At 43.2% G+C, this 13692-nt stretch overlaps 1 protein-coding gene across 1 annotated transcript in view; it reads right to left on the bottom strand.

Moving 5' to 3' along the window:
• The window catches only part of SPTBN5 (spectrin beta, non-erythrocytic 5), a 341199-nt gene that overhangs the window by 84947 nt on the left and 242560 nt on the right, over window positions 1-13692 (bottom strand). Inside the window, exons 44-49 of the mRNA XM_029597445.1 lie at window positions 7308-7403; window positions 6448-6566; window positions 5084-5198; window positions 3670-3783; window positions 1949-2070; window positions 324-486 (exon numbers count right to left, since the gene is read on the bottom strand). Coding sequence (XP_029453305.1) covers window positions 324-486; window positions 1949-2070; window positions 3670-3783; window positions 5084-5198; window positions 6448-6566; window positions 7308-7403 — 729 coding nt within the window. The remainder of the gene's footprint in view (window positions 1-323; window positions 487-1948; window positions 2071-3669; window positions 3784-5083; window positions 5199-6447; window positions 6567-7307; window positions 7404-13692) is intronic.

Here is a 13692-nt window from a genome sequence, read left to right as displayed (position 1 = left end):
CATTTGCTTCTGGCCCAAGTAGGGAGGAGAACGGCTTGGGTGAGAAATAACTCCTGTTCATTTAAGTAGCTAGACATGGAAAGACATTTCTGTGTAGAACTGGCTTACAGTAGGTTCTAATTGTGTGCTTTGTTTATATACCAGGGTTATAATAAATATTATAGTCCCACTGGTTGGTCTCTCCCACACACGCTTCCTGGGAGTCACATTAGTGGCTCTAACAATCCAATGATCACTTTCTGTTTTTGAGGCTTCTGTAAAGGGCTAAATGACTGTCTTCGTGTCTTGCCAATACAGCAGGAAGCCCTAGGGCTTGTGCTTACCTTTCTCTCATGATGCTCCTCCATCATTGTCTCAACCTCAGCAGTGCTCTTGGGAAGAGCCCCTCCCTCTGTCATCTCTCGGACCTTCTGTGCCCAGTCCAGCAGCTCCCTCCTATCTGAATTAAATCTCTGCAGCTGGTATGAGGCCTCCAGCTTCTCTTTCCTGAAGAAAGCAATGTTTCTGGTTTACGTTTCTGCAGATTTTCTCAGCATTGCCATGTGTGATTTATCTTTACAAGGCAGCATTCCCTACACAGGGCTTTCTACACTTGCTGCTACCAAAGAAACCCTCTCATTCTACCACAACTGGCATTCAATAAAACTATAGCAGACTCAGCAAACTTTTGATCCTGTGGACAAACTGTTGCATTTTTTACTCTGGTATTTTCCCCTTTGAAAATCCTGAAACATTTTCATTGATAAGTATGTGAAGATTTTTGGCACTGAAGCAAGCCTCTGCTAAATCTGCCCTCAAGAAATTTTGATTTCTCCTTCCAGGTGACTTGCAATTTCATCGACTGAAGTTCACAGCGCATTGCTCTGATGTTCATACTTCACTTTACCTCATGTAGCCCCCATGGCACAGAGTGATCAGGACATACCTACTACCAACAGTACATTCAAGGAAGGTGATTCATAAATTGAAATAATAATAAAAAAAAAAAAAAATAAGCCAAGGCTTCCCAAACCTGTCCTGGGGACCCCCCACAGCCAGTTGGGTTTTCAGGATATCCATAATGAATATGCATGAGATCAAGTTGCATACACTGGAGACTCAGTATATGCAAATTGATTTCATGCATATTGATTGCAGCTACTCTGAAAACCTGACTGGTTGTGGGATCACTAGGACAGGTTTGGGACGCCCTTGTCCCATGGTTTGGAAGACCCTCTTATGTTTAGTATAAGCTTTCTAGAAGGCTCTTGCCGAGTGTTCATTGTGAGTCTGCAGGAAGAAAATGAAGGGGTAACATCTCTCTTGGTGAGAATCAGCTTTCACCTCTAGGAGGATCATGTTTTTTCTTTCTTTGAGAATAACTTCTGGAGACAGTGACAAACTATGAGTAGGAACTGTGTGTGTTTGCATGGATGTAGATTTCAGGAATTTGGGTACAACATCAGCTGAGGGAGAAAGTGGCCTCACCCTAGCTGTGTGATCTCAGAAGTCCTATTGATTTTGAAAGAGGGGAGTTGTGCTAATGCGTAGAGCCTGCCAGAAACACAACATGCTGCTAGGATTGTGCTTAAATGCTGCCTCCGATTGTGTCAGAAAGAGGTAATGGCATTCATTAAGAATTGCCTGGGGACTGGATCTTGGCTTTTACTTTGCTTCTGTAATTGAAATACATCTCATGGAACCTCCTCAATAGCCTCAGTCTGACCTCTTTGAGTTAAGTGTCCTGCCCCAGGGATAAGAGTAAAGAATACGCTGCGATAAACTCCACGCTCTGAGTCTACAGTGGAGCCTGTCCATCCCCAGAGAAGTCTAGTCAATGTCATCCCTAATACTCTGTTCAACTGTTGACTAGTGAAGAACCCAATAGCCTTTGTGGGGGTTGGAACCCACCTACCTAAAAAGGAGTTTCATGTACATCATGAACTTGGAGTCCCCACTGAGTGCCTACCTTTGCTTGGCCTCTTCCTGGAGCTGAAACCAGCTGTCTGCCATCTCCCTTTGCTTTGTGGCTAGTTGATCATTCATCATCTTATTCCTTCTAGACAGAGAGTTTGCTCCCAGCTTCAGTGCCTGCAGAGAGAGGTTTCAAATTATTCATTCTTTTATAAGACTGCCTAGTGGTAGTTTTCTCCATTTTCCAAAAGAAAACTGATGGGACCTTTCTATAGAAATATGGGCCATTCTAGAAAGCCAAAGAACATTTATCAAGTGACGTTCTTCACACAGTCCCTCGGTTCCCCGGTTTCTCACAGAGGCATATGAGGAATCTAATAGAACTAAATTTGGAGGAACTATAAGTCTATTAACTTCAGTCGCCTTAGTTATAACATTCCTGAGGGTTTTATGGCGCTGGGCATGAAGGTTGATAATAATTTACAGAATCTTACCTGATGTAACAATTTAATGTTATAAAAGTGCACAAGAGCTGTGGAGGGCATTATTTGAAGCCGTTTTCTAGGGTAAACAGAAGAATGCCCAGGGAAATTGGCCTGTCTGAATATTACCCTCCTCTGCCCAGCTAAACATATGGCGGGGGGCTTCCATAGTGAGTGCACTTTTAGCCGGGTTATGAAGAGGCCCTCCTGTGTGCATGTTTGATTTGAAGGAGTGAAACAGCGCACACGCATCCCTGTTTTCAAATGCACGCTCTCTACTCTGCCCATGCATGCCCCCCCCTGCACATATTGAAAACTGGCTGCGGTGTACACAGGCTTAAAGTGCCTGTGCATCCTGTAAACAGGAGCTACTCAAAGCTGCCCCTATCCCACCGACTATGGCTGGAACTGTCAGAAAGGGGCACGATCTCAGATCTCTACATTGGCACAAAGACTTGTAGCCTAGTTTGGGGATCACTCCATTATGATTTCTGCTTCATTTGAGCAGATACTACCTTCTTATTTAATTGAAAAATGGTGTTGGATCCTTGGGTGGGAGAGTATGATTTGGGGGGGGGGGGGGGATGCTCATATATATTAGTTATAATACTTACTGGAGTCTGGATGTACCAGAAAAAGACATCTGGACTAGAATTTTTGTGGTACATATTTTTGGTTTTATCACTATCACCATCTCTTTTCAATTAGTTTAAAGTATATTTATTAAACAGCAATATTACAAGATACTCCATAAAGAAAAGACTGCAAAGACATCATAAAGACAACAAAATACAACCTCATATACAGTCTTTTATTATTTATTTATTTAACCTTTTTATATACCAAAACTTTCGTTAGTTTCTTCAAGCCGGTTTACATGCTTCTTATAAAACATAGGAAATAAAACAATCTTTAAACCATTAAAACAATTAAAATTGGTGCCCAAATTGACACCTAATATACATTGCCCAAACTAAACATTAACAAAGAAAGGGATAACACTCTATAAAATACATACATAACATTACCTGAACAGTCATTTGCATATGTAACAATCAATTTTTCCATATTCTTTTTCATCCCCTCTCATTTTCTTACCCCCCCTCAAAGCAAACCCTAGATAACTCAAAATATGTACCACAAAAATTAATTATCTGTTAAATGCACACTGTTCTCCCGCTCTTCTTTCTTTTCCACTCATCACCTAACCGGTTAACCTGATCTGACATCAGACACAGGCAAACCAAGGAAGGGTTACAATAACAGCCCCACCTTCCCTCCCTTTGCATCTCACCTCAGTTCTAGACTGTATTATTTTGATCTCTCGCTCCATTTCTTCATGTCTTCGGACGAGGTTTGCCACACTCTCCACATCCTTCCCATAGTCCAACGCCTGCATCAGGGCGCTCTGCAGGGAAAGAGAAGACAGGAACGCATGGTGAAAGAGGGAAGCAGAGAGGTGTGGAGGATGGAAGGAAGAGAGGGGAAAATTGAAAGGAGGAGGGAGGAAAGATGAAAGAATAGGTGAGGACCAAGAAGAAAAAAATAAAGGGAAACAGATAAAAGAGTGTCTTGAGAAAAGAGGAGGGAAACTGAGGGAGATAAGGATAGAAAGGAAAACCAAATTTCTTGAAACGTTTTTAAGCGTGCAGGCTGATCCCACGCACCCCTTTGCCCTGCAGTATAAGGAGCACATGGTGTCAACCCGCACCATTTTCCACGATGGTGCTGGTAGGGCAACAGTAAGTGGGGCTTGCTCCCGGTCCCTTGCAAAGCACCACAACTATGGGGCAAGCTTTCAGGAGGCTGGTAGGACCCACTACGGGACTTTGGCCCAATTTTCTCTATAGGGGTGGAGCTTGCAGAGGACAGAGTTTTCCAAGGGGTTCTTTTTCGTAAGATTTACGCGCCTTGGCAGAATGGGAGGGGGAGTTGCTAATTTCAGTGATTTGGTCTCTGGGGGTGGGGCTTCCATTGGGCCATGTGGCCCCATTAATGCAGCACGTCCAGTGTGCACAAAGTTCAGTTCCCCCAGGACAGCTGAAAAAGGTACTTTACACCTTAATGAGATGTAGTTATCTTTTTTGTGGAAATAGTGTCTTTCACTTTTTGCAAAGTTCTACATTAACGAGCTGCTTTACATGACACCGCATCACAGCAGCTCAGTAAGGTTGAATTAAAAAAAAAACACATTTGCACACAGCAAAAGTTTACTTCTCAAAAGTGAGCTTTGCGCAGAAAAACGCCAAAATATTGGCATTTTTTAATGTTTGCGGGCACTTTATGCATTTTTATACGAAGCAACTTTGAACTTTAGTACATCAGCCTCATGATCTGTTATACTCCTCTTAGCTCATTAGCTGATAGCAAAGCAGTTACAGGGAATTCCCAGACTGGAATTTCTTGTTTGTTAAGAATGCACTGGAGTTCTCCCCTCTAGGAAGGAACTTTTTATTTTTTCACTGTTAAAGAATTGGCTACAGATGCAGAGTATGTTTTAACCTTTCCCAAGATAACCATGTAGAGAGAGAGCTTTTAGGAAATCAAAAGAAGACTGGCCTTGAATAACCTATGCTCTTGTTTCAACAGAATTAACAATTGAACTGTGTTTTCCAAAGGGGGTCAGGGAATCATCCCAAGAGCAAGAGAAGACTCTCAATACAGGCCGTTTGGAAGCCTCTCCCCTCCCCGTCCCCCCCAATCTTTACCTTCTCACTGATTCTCTCTAGGATGTCATCAATTTCTCGGATAGCGCTGTGGATCTCTAGGGCTTCTTCCAGCTTTCCCCGGTACACATTCAGGTTTCCATGGAAACTGTTCCATCTATAGGAAAAAGAACCCGGTGGGGCAGGAAAAGGACTTTCAGAATCTCGGCACCTCTGCTAGATGGCTTTGCAAAGCTTTTTAAGCAGACACAACATTATTTTACATTTCTTTCATTCCGGTTTTATTTTTCATGAAATTAACCCAAGAGAAAATCAATTCCTCCCTGTGTGCTATATTTATGTAGTGCATGGTAAATGAAAAAAAGATCGCATTGCATGTATTAAGCCTTATTCTACAAGGACTGGAAAATAATCTTTATTGTATAAGTTCCAATACTATATACAAGGATTTTGTTTCTGCAATCTTATTTTGCTATGATGTAATTGTGAACTACTCTGTTCTTTTTGCTTATTTAATTATACTGTGACGGAAACAAATAAAAGAGCTTATCAGTGCAATATGTCCAGCATAGCTCTCTGCTTCAACGGCAGAGGAGAAGAAAAACTGATACTTCACGCATATCCAGCATAGCTCCCTGCTTCAACGGCAGGGGAGAAGAAAAACAACCAATAAGGGCTGAATAACATAGTCTGGGTAAAACAAATAAGCATGGGTGTAGCTTGCTTATTGCGGCGGTTACTTCCCCTACTACCCCTAACTAATCAAGCTTGATATTTCACTTGGATGCAGCTCCATCACTGCTCTCTACATTAATGGTGGGGGTGGAAGGGAAATAGAACCAAAGAGTTAAGAGAAACAGATAAGTATGAGAAAAAATGTGTGAAGCTTGCTGGGCAGACTGGATGGGCCGTTTGGTCTTCTTCTGCCGTCATTTCTATGTTTCTATGTCCATTAAAAGTACCTTTTACTGTCTAGTGCATGGATTCCCAAATCTGCCCTGGGGGATCCCCAGCCAATCAAGTTTTCAGAATATCCACAATGAATATGCATGAGATAAAATTTGCATGCTATGGGGGCAGTACATGCAAATTTTCTCTCATGCATATTCTCTGTGGATATCCTGAAAACCTGACTGGCTGGGGGTCCTCCAGGACAGATTTGGGAACCATTGGTCTAGTAGCTTCTCATTATAAAAGACAACTGCTTCATTATAACAGAAGTACACTGGAAAGAGCCGAGACTTAAGAAAATGTTTACCAAACCAGGAGGCTCTCACTTTGTCACTGAGCACTGTCACAGCGATCCATTGCATTTTATACACTACTGCTGACACCAAAGTCTATGCAGCAGCTTAGGATAATTATGAGAGGGCAGAAGGAGAAGGATGGCTGAGGCTGACACTCACCTCTCGTTCAGCTGTTGTCGACGCTGGGCTACAGTCTTCATCTCGTCCTTGTTATGCCTCTCCAGTTTCATGGCCAGAGCATTGATGGTTTTGATGTGGGCATCATCCACAGTCACTTCCTGCAATGTGAAGGTATAGATATGCCACTGACTCCTGATTAGTGCTTAAGCCATGCTACTTTCCCTCTCAGGGCTGGGATAAAGCAAGCTAGAACGCCTCACGTCATACAGTGCTTGAGCCGCAGTTGGTTTCCCTGGGCTTATCTTTTCACCACAGTCTAACATTAGCTAAAGGATTCAAAAGAAACCCAAATGTAACACATAACTGTGACACATAGAAATGGGCTGTGTAGTCCAAGACTTAGTTAGAGATAGAACTAAAACATTTTTGTCTGTGAAGATGTATGTTGTGATTTTATCTTCTCCAGAGACAATTAAATGATAGTTTTTAGAAGGGAAGAGATATCATTCACAAAAGTCCAGCAAAAGCCAATCAAAAGTATATTGAAATATGCAAGCACGGGTTTTCTTTAGATATAGTAACATTTTATACTCACGTCAGTTAAAAAAAAAAAGTTTATCCATCTTGTATTAACTGTCCAAAAAACACAGGAACACCCCAATGATACTGTATGTAGGTAAAAGTACCCATGCTGCTGCCATAGATGGGTTCTTTACCCACATAGGGGGCGGGCAATATTCCAAAAGCCCATTTCTGCAGGTAAAACAGCATTTTATTCATCATTACCCTCTCTGTAGCTAGTATGCGTGTGTGAGAGAGAATGAGGCACACATAGAGACACACAGAATGAAGGAGAGGGTGAAAGGTAGAGAGACAGTGAGGTACACTGAGACTCTTACACCAGATCCTGCTCCTCGGAACTCATTCAGTTTTCTCATCAGCTGTAGGCAGTGTTCATAGTCCTTCCCCACATCGCCAACATTGATCATCACCTCCTAAGAAGGAGACAAAACAGAGAGTATGCTTGTTTAACCACTTGGCCTGCTTTCAACATTTCATCATGTAACCCAGGGCCATCTGGAGACGGCCCTAGTGAGGCAATGGGTGTTTTTCATTGGCCCCATGTTCACTGTGAACCTGACGCCACTGTGCTTTCAAAGCAGCAGGGTCCATAAATAGACCCGGCTACTTTTCCCACGTTGGGAGATAGTTGATATAGGAAAGAGGTGGGGGTCTGCATACCCAGCTAGGTCAGCAGCCTTCTCCTGCCACTGGCCCATGCTACAGGGCCATTTTTAGGCCTATACAGTGAGAGTGTCATGGGGTCCCTTCAGCCATGGAGTCTGGCGAGGTTGTATCTTTCACACCTACCCATCTAGCAGCTGAGGCCTGAGCAGTAGTACCACAGGCACCTAATAGACAAAGAGATTCTCTTTATCTTATACAGTATGCTACCCTGGCTGTAGACATGGAGGCTGATTTATTTTTCCCTCGCCCAGCACAGCCTTCCCTCCTGCTCATCCATTCTTCCATTCACAAAATGAAACTGGAGTCACTCTTTAGCAGTTAAAAAATGACGTGGTGCAGGCGTATGTAGCTACTGTGCTCAAGGGCTGCAAACCATGCTGTTTTTTTGGGAGATTTTGTAATCGGAAACATTTATTGATGGAAACAAAACATACTCGCCAAAGAAAAAAAGGATATTCTCCAAACATTATATAAATACATAGCAAAAAAGGAACAAGGTAGTTTCTGAACCATAAGGAAACTAAAACCATGACTGGTTTAAAGGAAAACCAAAATATATTGATTGAACTGATTTGTAGATCAAACTTATGCAGATATATCTGATGAATATATTCAAAATGCATATCCTGAAACTTAGATCTGTGTGCAGTCCTTGATGACCAAAGATGCACATGTTGACTGTACTTCCTAAGTGGGGAAGATAGGAAAATTAGTTTCTTACCTGATAATTTTCGTTCCTGTAGTACCACGGATCAGTCCAGACTCCTGGGTTTTGCCCTCCCTCCAGAAGATTTCAAAACAAAACTCTGCCTTATATAGGATGGTGCCACCTACAGTCCAGCAGTATTACTCAATGTCAAAGCAGAATGGCTCTCGAAAAACCACCATAACTATGTACAATAACCCTTCAACAAGAAAAAGAAATAACAGTTCACTTAACCCTCCTAGGAACTGAACCTGTAGAGCCACTTGAGGATGGTCAATCCAATTTCTGCAGATCTGAAAACAAATCAATCAATAACTGAGCAGACTCTCCCTTACTTCCATGCGTTCCCCGGGCGGGACTCTGGTGGTACTACAGGAACGAAAATGATCAGGTAAGAAACTAATTTTCCTTTTCCTGTACGTACCCAGATCAGTCCAGGCTTCTGGGATGTACCAGAGCTTTCTTACCTGGGATTGGATCTGGAGAGGCCCGCTCTAAACACTGCTTCTCCAAAGCCTCCTTCACCCAGTGAATGAACATCCAGTCTGTAGTGTCTGGCAAAGGTATGCAAAGGCTTCCAAGTTGCCGCCCTGCAGATCTCCAGTGGTGAGACTATTTGACACTCTGCCCAAGAAGCCACCAGCGAATGGGTAGAATGAGCCAGAAGATCAAACGGTACAAGCTTACTACGCATCAAATATGCCGAGCCTATAGTTTCTTTCAACCAGCGCAAAATTGTAGCTTTAGATGCCATATTTCCTCGTTTCGAACCAGCCGACAGCACAAAAAGATGGTCCGTCACACGAAACGCGTTAGTAACTTCCAGACAACGCAACAACGCCCAACAAACAATCAGCTTCCGTAAGTCTTTAGACATAGGGTCTGACCGGTCCAAAACGGGAAACGACGGAAGCTCCACTGACTGATTCATGTGAAAAGCAAACACCAACTTCGGAAGAAAGGAAGGAACCGTCCGCAAAGACACACCAGAATCCGAAATTCTCAGAAACAGCTCCCTACAGGATACAGCCTGGAGCTCCGATACCCTGTGAGCAGATGTGATAGCGATAAGGAAAATCACCTATAATGTGAGATCCTTTATTGTAACTGTTTTCAGAGGCTCAAAGGGCACTGTAAACAGAGCTGAGAGAACCAAGTTCAGATTCCAAGAAGGACAAGGGTGCCTGATCGGGGGACGTAAATGCTTTGCACCCTTTAAGAAACGAGCCACATCGGAGTGAGCAGCCAACGCCATGCCTTGAATGGAACCATGCAAACAACCAAGAGCTGCCAACTGAACCATCAGGGAACTACACGATAAGCCCTTGGCTAGTCTGGATTGTAAGAAACCTAAAATATCCGACATCGAAGACCGAGTAGGAACAATTGCCCGGTCTACGCACCAAGATTTAAAGATTCTCCACACGCGCACATACGCGAGGTTGGTGGATGTCTTGTGCGACTGGAGAAGTGTTGCCACCACAGTGTTCGAATACCCTTTGCTCCTCAGGCGGCACCTCTCAAAAGCCATGCTGCTAGACAAAAGCGATCGACCTCTTCCAAACACACAGGCCCTTGATGGAGAAGGTCCAGGAGCAGTGGCAACCGCAGGGGACCCGCATCTGCCAGATTGACCAGGTCCGCAAACCAAGGCCGTCTCGGCCACTCTGGAACTACGAGGATGACTTCTGTTGGGTATATTTCAACTCTCCTGAGCACTTTGCCTATCAGCGGCCAAGGAGGGAAGACGAACAGCAGCACGCTGGTTGGCCAGGGCAGCACCAGGGCATCTACCCCTTCTGCTCCTGTTTCTCTGCGGCGACCGAAGAAGCATGGAGCCTTGGCATTCTGAAACATTGCCATGAGATCCATGCGGGATATGCCCCATGTGTCGCGTATGAGCTGGAAAGCTTCATCTGCGAGCTCCCATTCCCCGGGATCGAGGCGGTGCCAACTGAGAAAGTCCGCCTGAATGTTGTCGACTCCTGCTATGTGAGATGCTGCAATACTTACTAAATGCTTCTCTGCCCAGCTGATCAGCTGCCAGGCTTCTGTGGCCATTGGCTGGCTCTTGGTTCCCCCTTGGGGATTGATATAAGCCACCATGGTCACATTGTCGGAAAGAATTCTGACTGACTTCCTCTGGAGGAGAGGGCGGAATGCTTGCAATGCTAACCACACTGCCCTGGTTTCCAGACGATTGATCGACCACTGAGATTCTTCCTGTGACCATTGTCCCTGCACTGACTTCCTCAGGCAAACCGCTCCCCAACAGGAGAGGCTGGCGTCCGTGGTCACCACTGTCCATTTTGGCACCTCCAGGGGAACTCCTTGGGATAAGTTGTCCGAGATAAGCCACCAATCGAGACTGGAGTGCGCTGTATCCATAAAAGGGAGAGGTAAATTAAACTGTTCGGAGTCTGGATTCCAACATGAAAGCAACGCTGACTGTAAAAGATGCATATGAGCAAAGACCCAGGGCACAAGCTCCAGGGTGGAAGTCATGGAGCCAAGAACCCACAAATAATCCCGCACTCTGGGGAGTCGGTTGGCCAATAAGTCCTACACTTGTCCCTGTAGCTTGACAATTTGGTCCGAGGTAAGGAACACTCTCCCCTGTTGAGTATCGAATAGAGCTCCCAAAAACTCCAAAGACTGGGTGGGCACCAGTCGGCTGTTGGCTAAGTTGATCACCCAACCCAGTGATTGCAGGAGTTGAAGCACTTTGCGAATTGCCAACTGGCCGAGCGACTCTGACTTTGCCCGAATTAGCCAGTTGTCCAGGTATGGATGCACCAGGAACCCCTCTCTGTGCAGATGAGCCGCCACCACAACCATTACCTTGGTAAACAGTCTGGGTGCGGTGGCAAGACCGAAGGGCAAAGCTTGAAACTGAAAATGGCAACCCATCACTGAGAACCTCAGAAACTTCTGGTGGTCAGCCCGAATGCGTATTTGAAGATACGCTTCCTTCTTTTTTTTTTTTTTTTTTTAATTAAAGTAAAAAAGTTTTACAGACCGAAAACTCTCTAAAACTCACAGAACTCACTACTCTAACTAACTCCAATGAGCAATCAGTACAGACTGTAGGCCTTGCACCTCCATCATCTGCTGGAGACAGAGAAATACTGCCGGACTGTAGGTGGCACCATCCTATATAAGGCGGAGTTTTGTTTTGAAAACTTCTCTGTCTCCATCTGCTAGGGGGGGTGGGGGGGGGGGCGGCAAAACCCAGGAGTCTTGACAGATCCGGGTACATACAGGGAAATTAAAATTTACTCATCTATGGGAGTCTATCAGACACTGTTAAAATTCAAACTGGTGAATGACAGACCTGTGCCTCACAGTTTAGGTAAGTGATGCATTACCTATTCATCCTTGTAGCCAGTAACAGGCAATGGATCAAATATTAATGAAACTTATTAACCCATCACAGCTGTCTCTATGAAGTTTGAAAAGGAAAGCGATGTGCTTTCTTTGTTTTGGGGGGGTCATACAGAGAGAGAAAGAGCCAAGGATCATGAAGTAATCCAGGACTTGCAGTCTGTATTGGGCTAAGAAGTAAATAAAGGCCAAAAGAAGTTTCTTTCTGCAGGGAGTTTTCTAGTGAGCTGCCCTAGCAAGAAAATCACTTATCCAGTACACTGAAACAAGCACAGTCTTTTATTGTTTTGTAAAAAGGGCAATTAAGATCATTTTTACATAACTTTTGGTTTTATTGTAAGTTATTGGAAATTCAGATAAATGGAATTTCCAATCCACAATCCAAATAGCGTATATTATTTGAATCATGTAACCGAAACTTTATTGGCACCTACTAGCTAATTTATAATCCTAACCAAACTTATTTATGTGCCTATATGTAAACCGTTGTGATGGTATACTACTAAACGACGGTATAGAAAAGTTTTTAAATAAAATAAATAATAAATAAATTCTATTTAGTGCACAATACTAGGATAGTTGTTAACTTTCTATTAGCATTAGGAAAACTGATTACAGGAAATAATTGTAAGAATTTCACAATTATATTCAGAGTAGAGAGGGAGTTTTAATTTCATTTTGGTGATGTTTTGATAACATTTTCTCCCTGAGGTAAAATGATCACCCTGCCTAAAAGGATTCCCCAAACATCCTGAATAGCATCATCACCCCAAAACTGTAGAGAAATCCATCTAAAGCATTCAGCAAACCTGTGAGATTGAACTGGGAGATAATATGACAATATTTTGTGGTCAGAATTTAAATGGGGACTTTGACACATTTTTAATTTGCTTGAACTGAGAACTGAAAAAGCATTATAAATTACAAGTATTTCTTTTTTAATGCTGATAAAATTTGTCACCTATAGAATATGAATCTAAATGTGGTATTACATATGGATGCCACTGGTTTTGCTTGCATTACTTGTAATAATAGTTTTATTTTTTCATCTGCTCCAGCCTCTATTCCCCATCTCCAGGAGAACCTCTAGTTGTGTTGGCATGTTAAACATGCCCAATCTAAATCATGCAGCTGAGAGGTAAAGTATTTTATATAGCCCCTCCCTCTGGGTAGCCTGAACTTATTTGCCTATGGTACAGAAAATGGTAATTTCATGTGGAGCTTGGAAGTTCTGGGCTAAATTTGAAAAATCATTTATGAGGATACAACCTGGCTTTATGCATGTTAATCAGCTTTTGAAAATTGCTCAGGGGTTTGTGTGTGAAAAAAGTACTCGTAGATGGGATTCTGCATGTATTTTTACGTGCACTGCAAAGTGAGCATTCTGGGAGTGAAGTTGGGACAGGTAAACCCTTTACATGCATACTTTTGATTTATACCCATTGATGCCCGTTTCCTAGCATGTGTAAATGTGTGGGGCATGTACATATCTGCTGATTTTCAAAGTGCTCTTACCTACTTAAGTCTTGTTTGAAAATTCAGGCTAAAGTCTGCGTATGCTTTCTACATGCAGACTTTATCCCTTTACGGACTGTTATAAAATTACCCTAACGATGCATGTGCAGGAAGACAGTGCTCAAAGGAATCCACCTGATGAGCCTAAAGGAGGGCAGATTCAGATTGTGGTTTTCTGCTGTGGGCACTGTCAAGAGAAGAGGAAGTAGGAGGAGAATGCTGTACAGAACCAGAAAACTATTTCTCTCGTCTTACATGTGATCGTTCCTTCATCTTTTTTTTATGAGATAAAGATCTGAGCCTTGACTTGAGGATCTTCCCTTCACTTCCTTTTGGCCTAAAATGAGGATTTGTACAAGATGGAAGGAAGCGTTTTAATGTCCTGTCACCCGACCCCACTGGTAACACAAAACTGTATGGAACTTTGCCAA

This window comes from Rhinatrema bivittatum, chromosome 4, assembly GCF_901001135.1.
Source record: "Rhinatrema bivittatum chromosome 4, aRhiBiv1.1, whole genome shotgun sequence".
NCBI classification, from domain to species: domain Eukaryota; kingdom Metazoa; phylum Chordata; class Amphibia; order Gymnophiona; family Rhinatrematidae; genus Rhinatrema; species Rhinatrema bivittatum.
The sequence above is the reverse complement of the archived record's forward strand: the minus strand, read 5'-3'. Positions and strand labels throughout refer to the sequence as shown.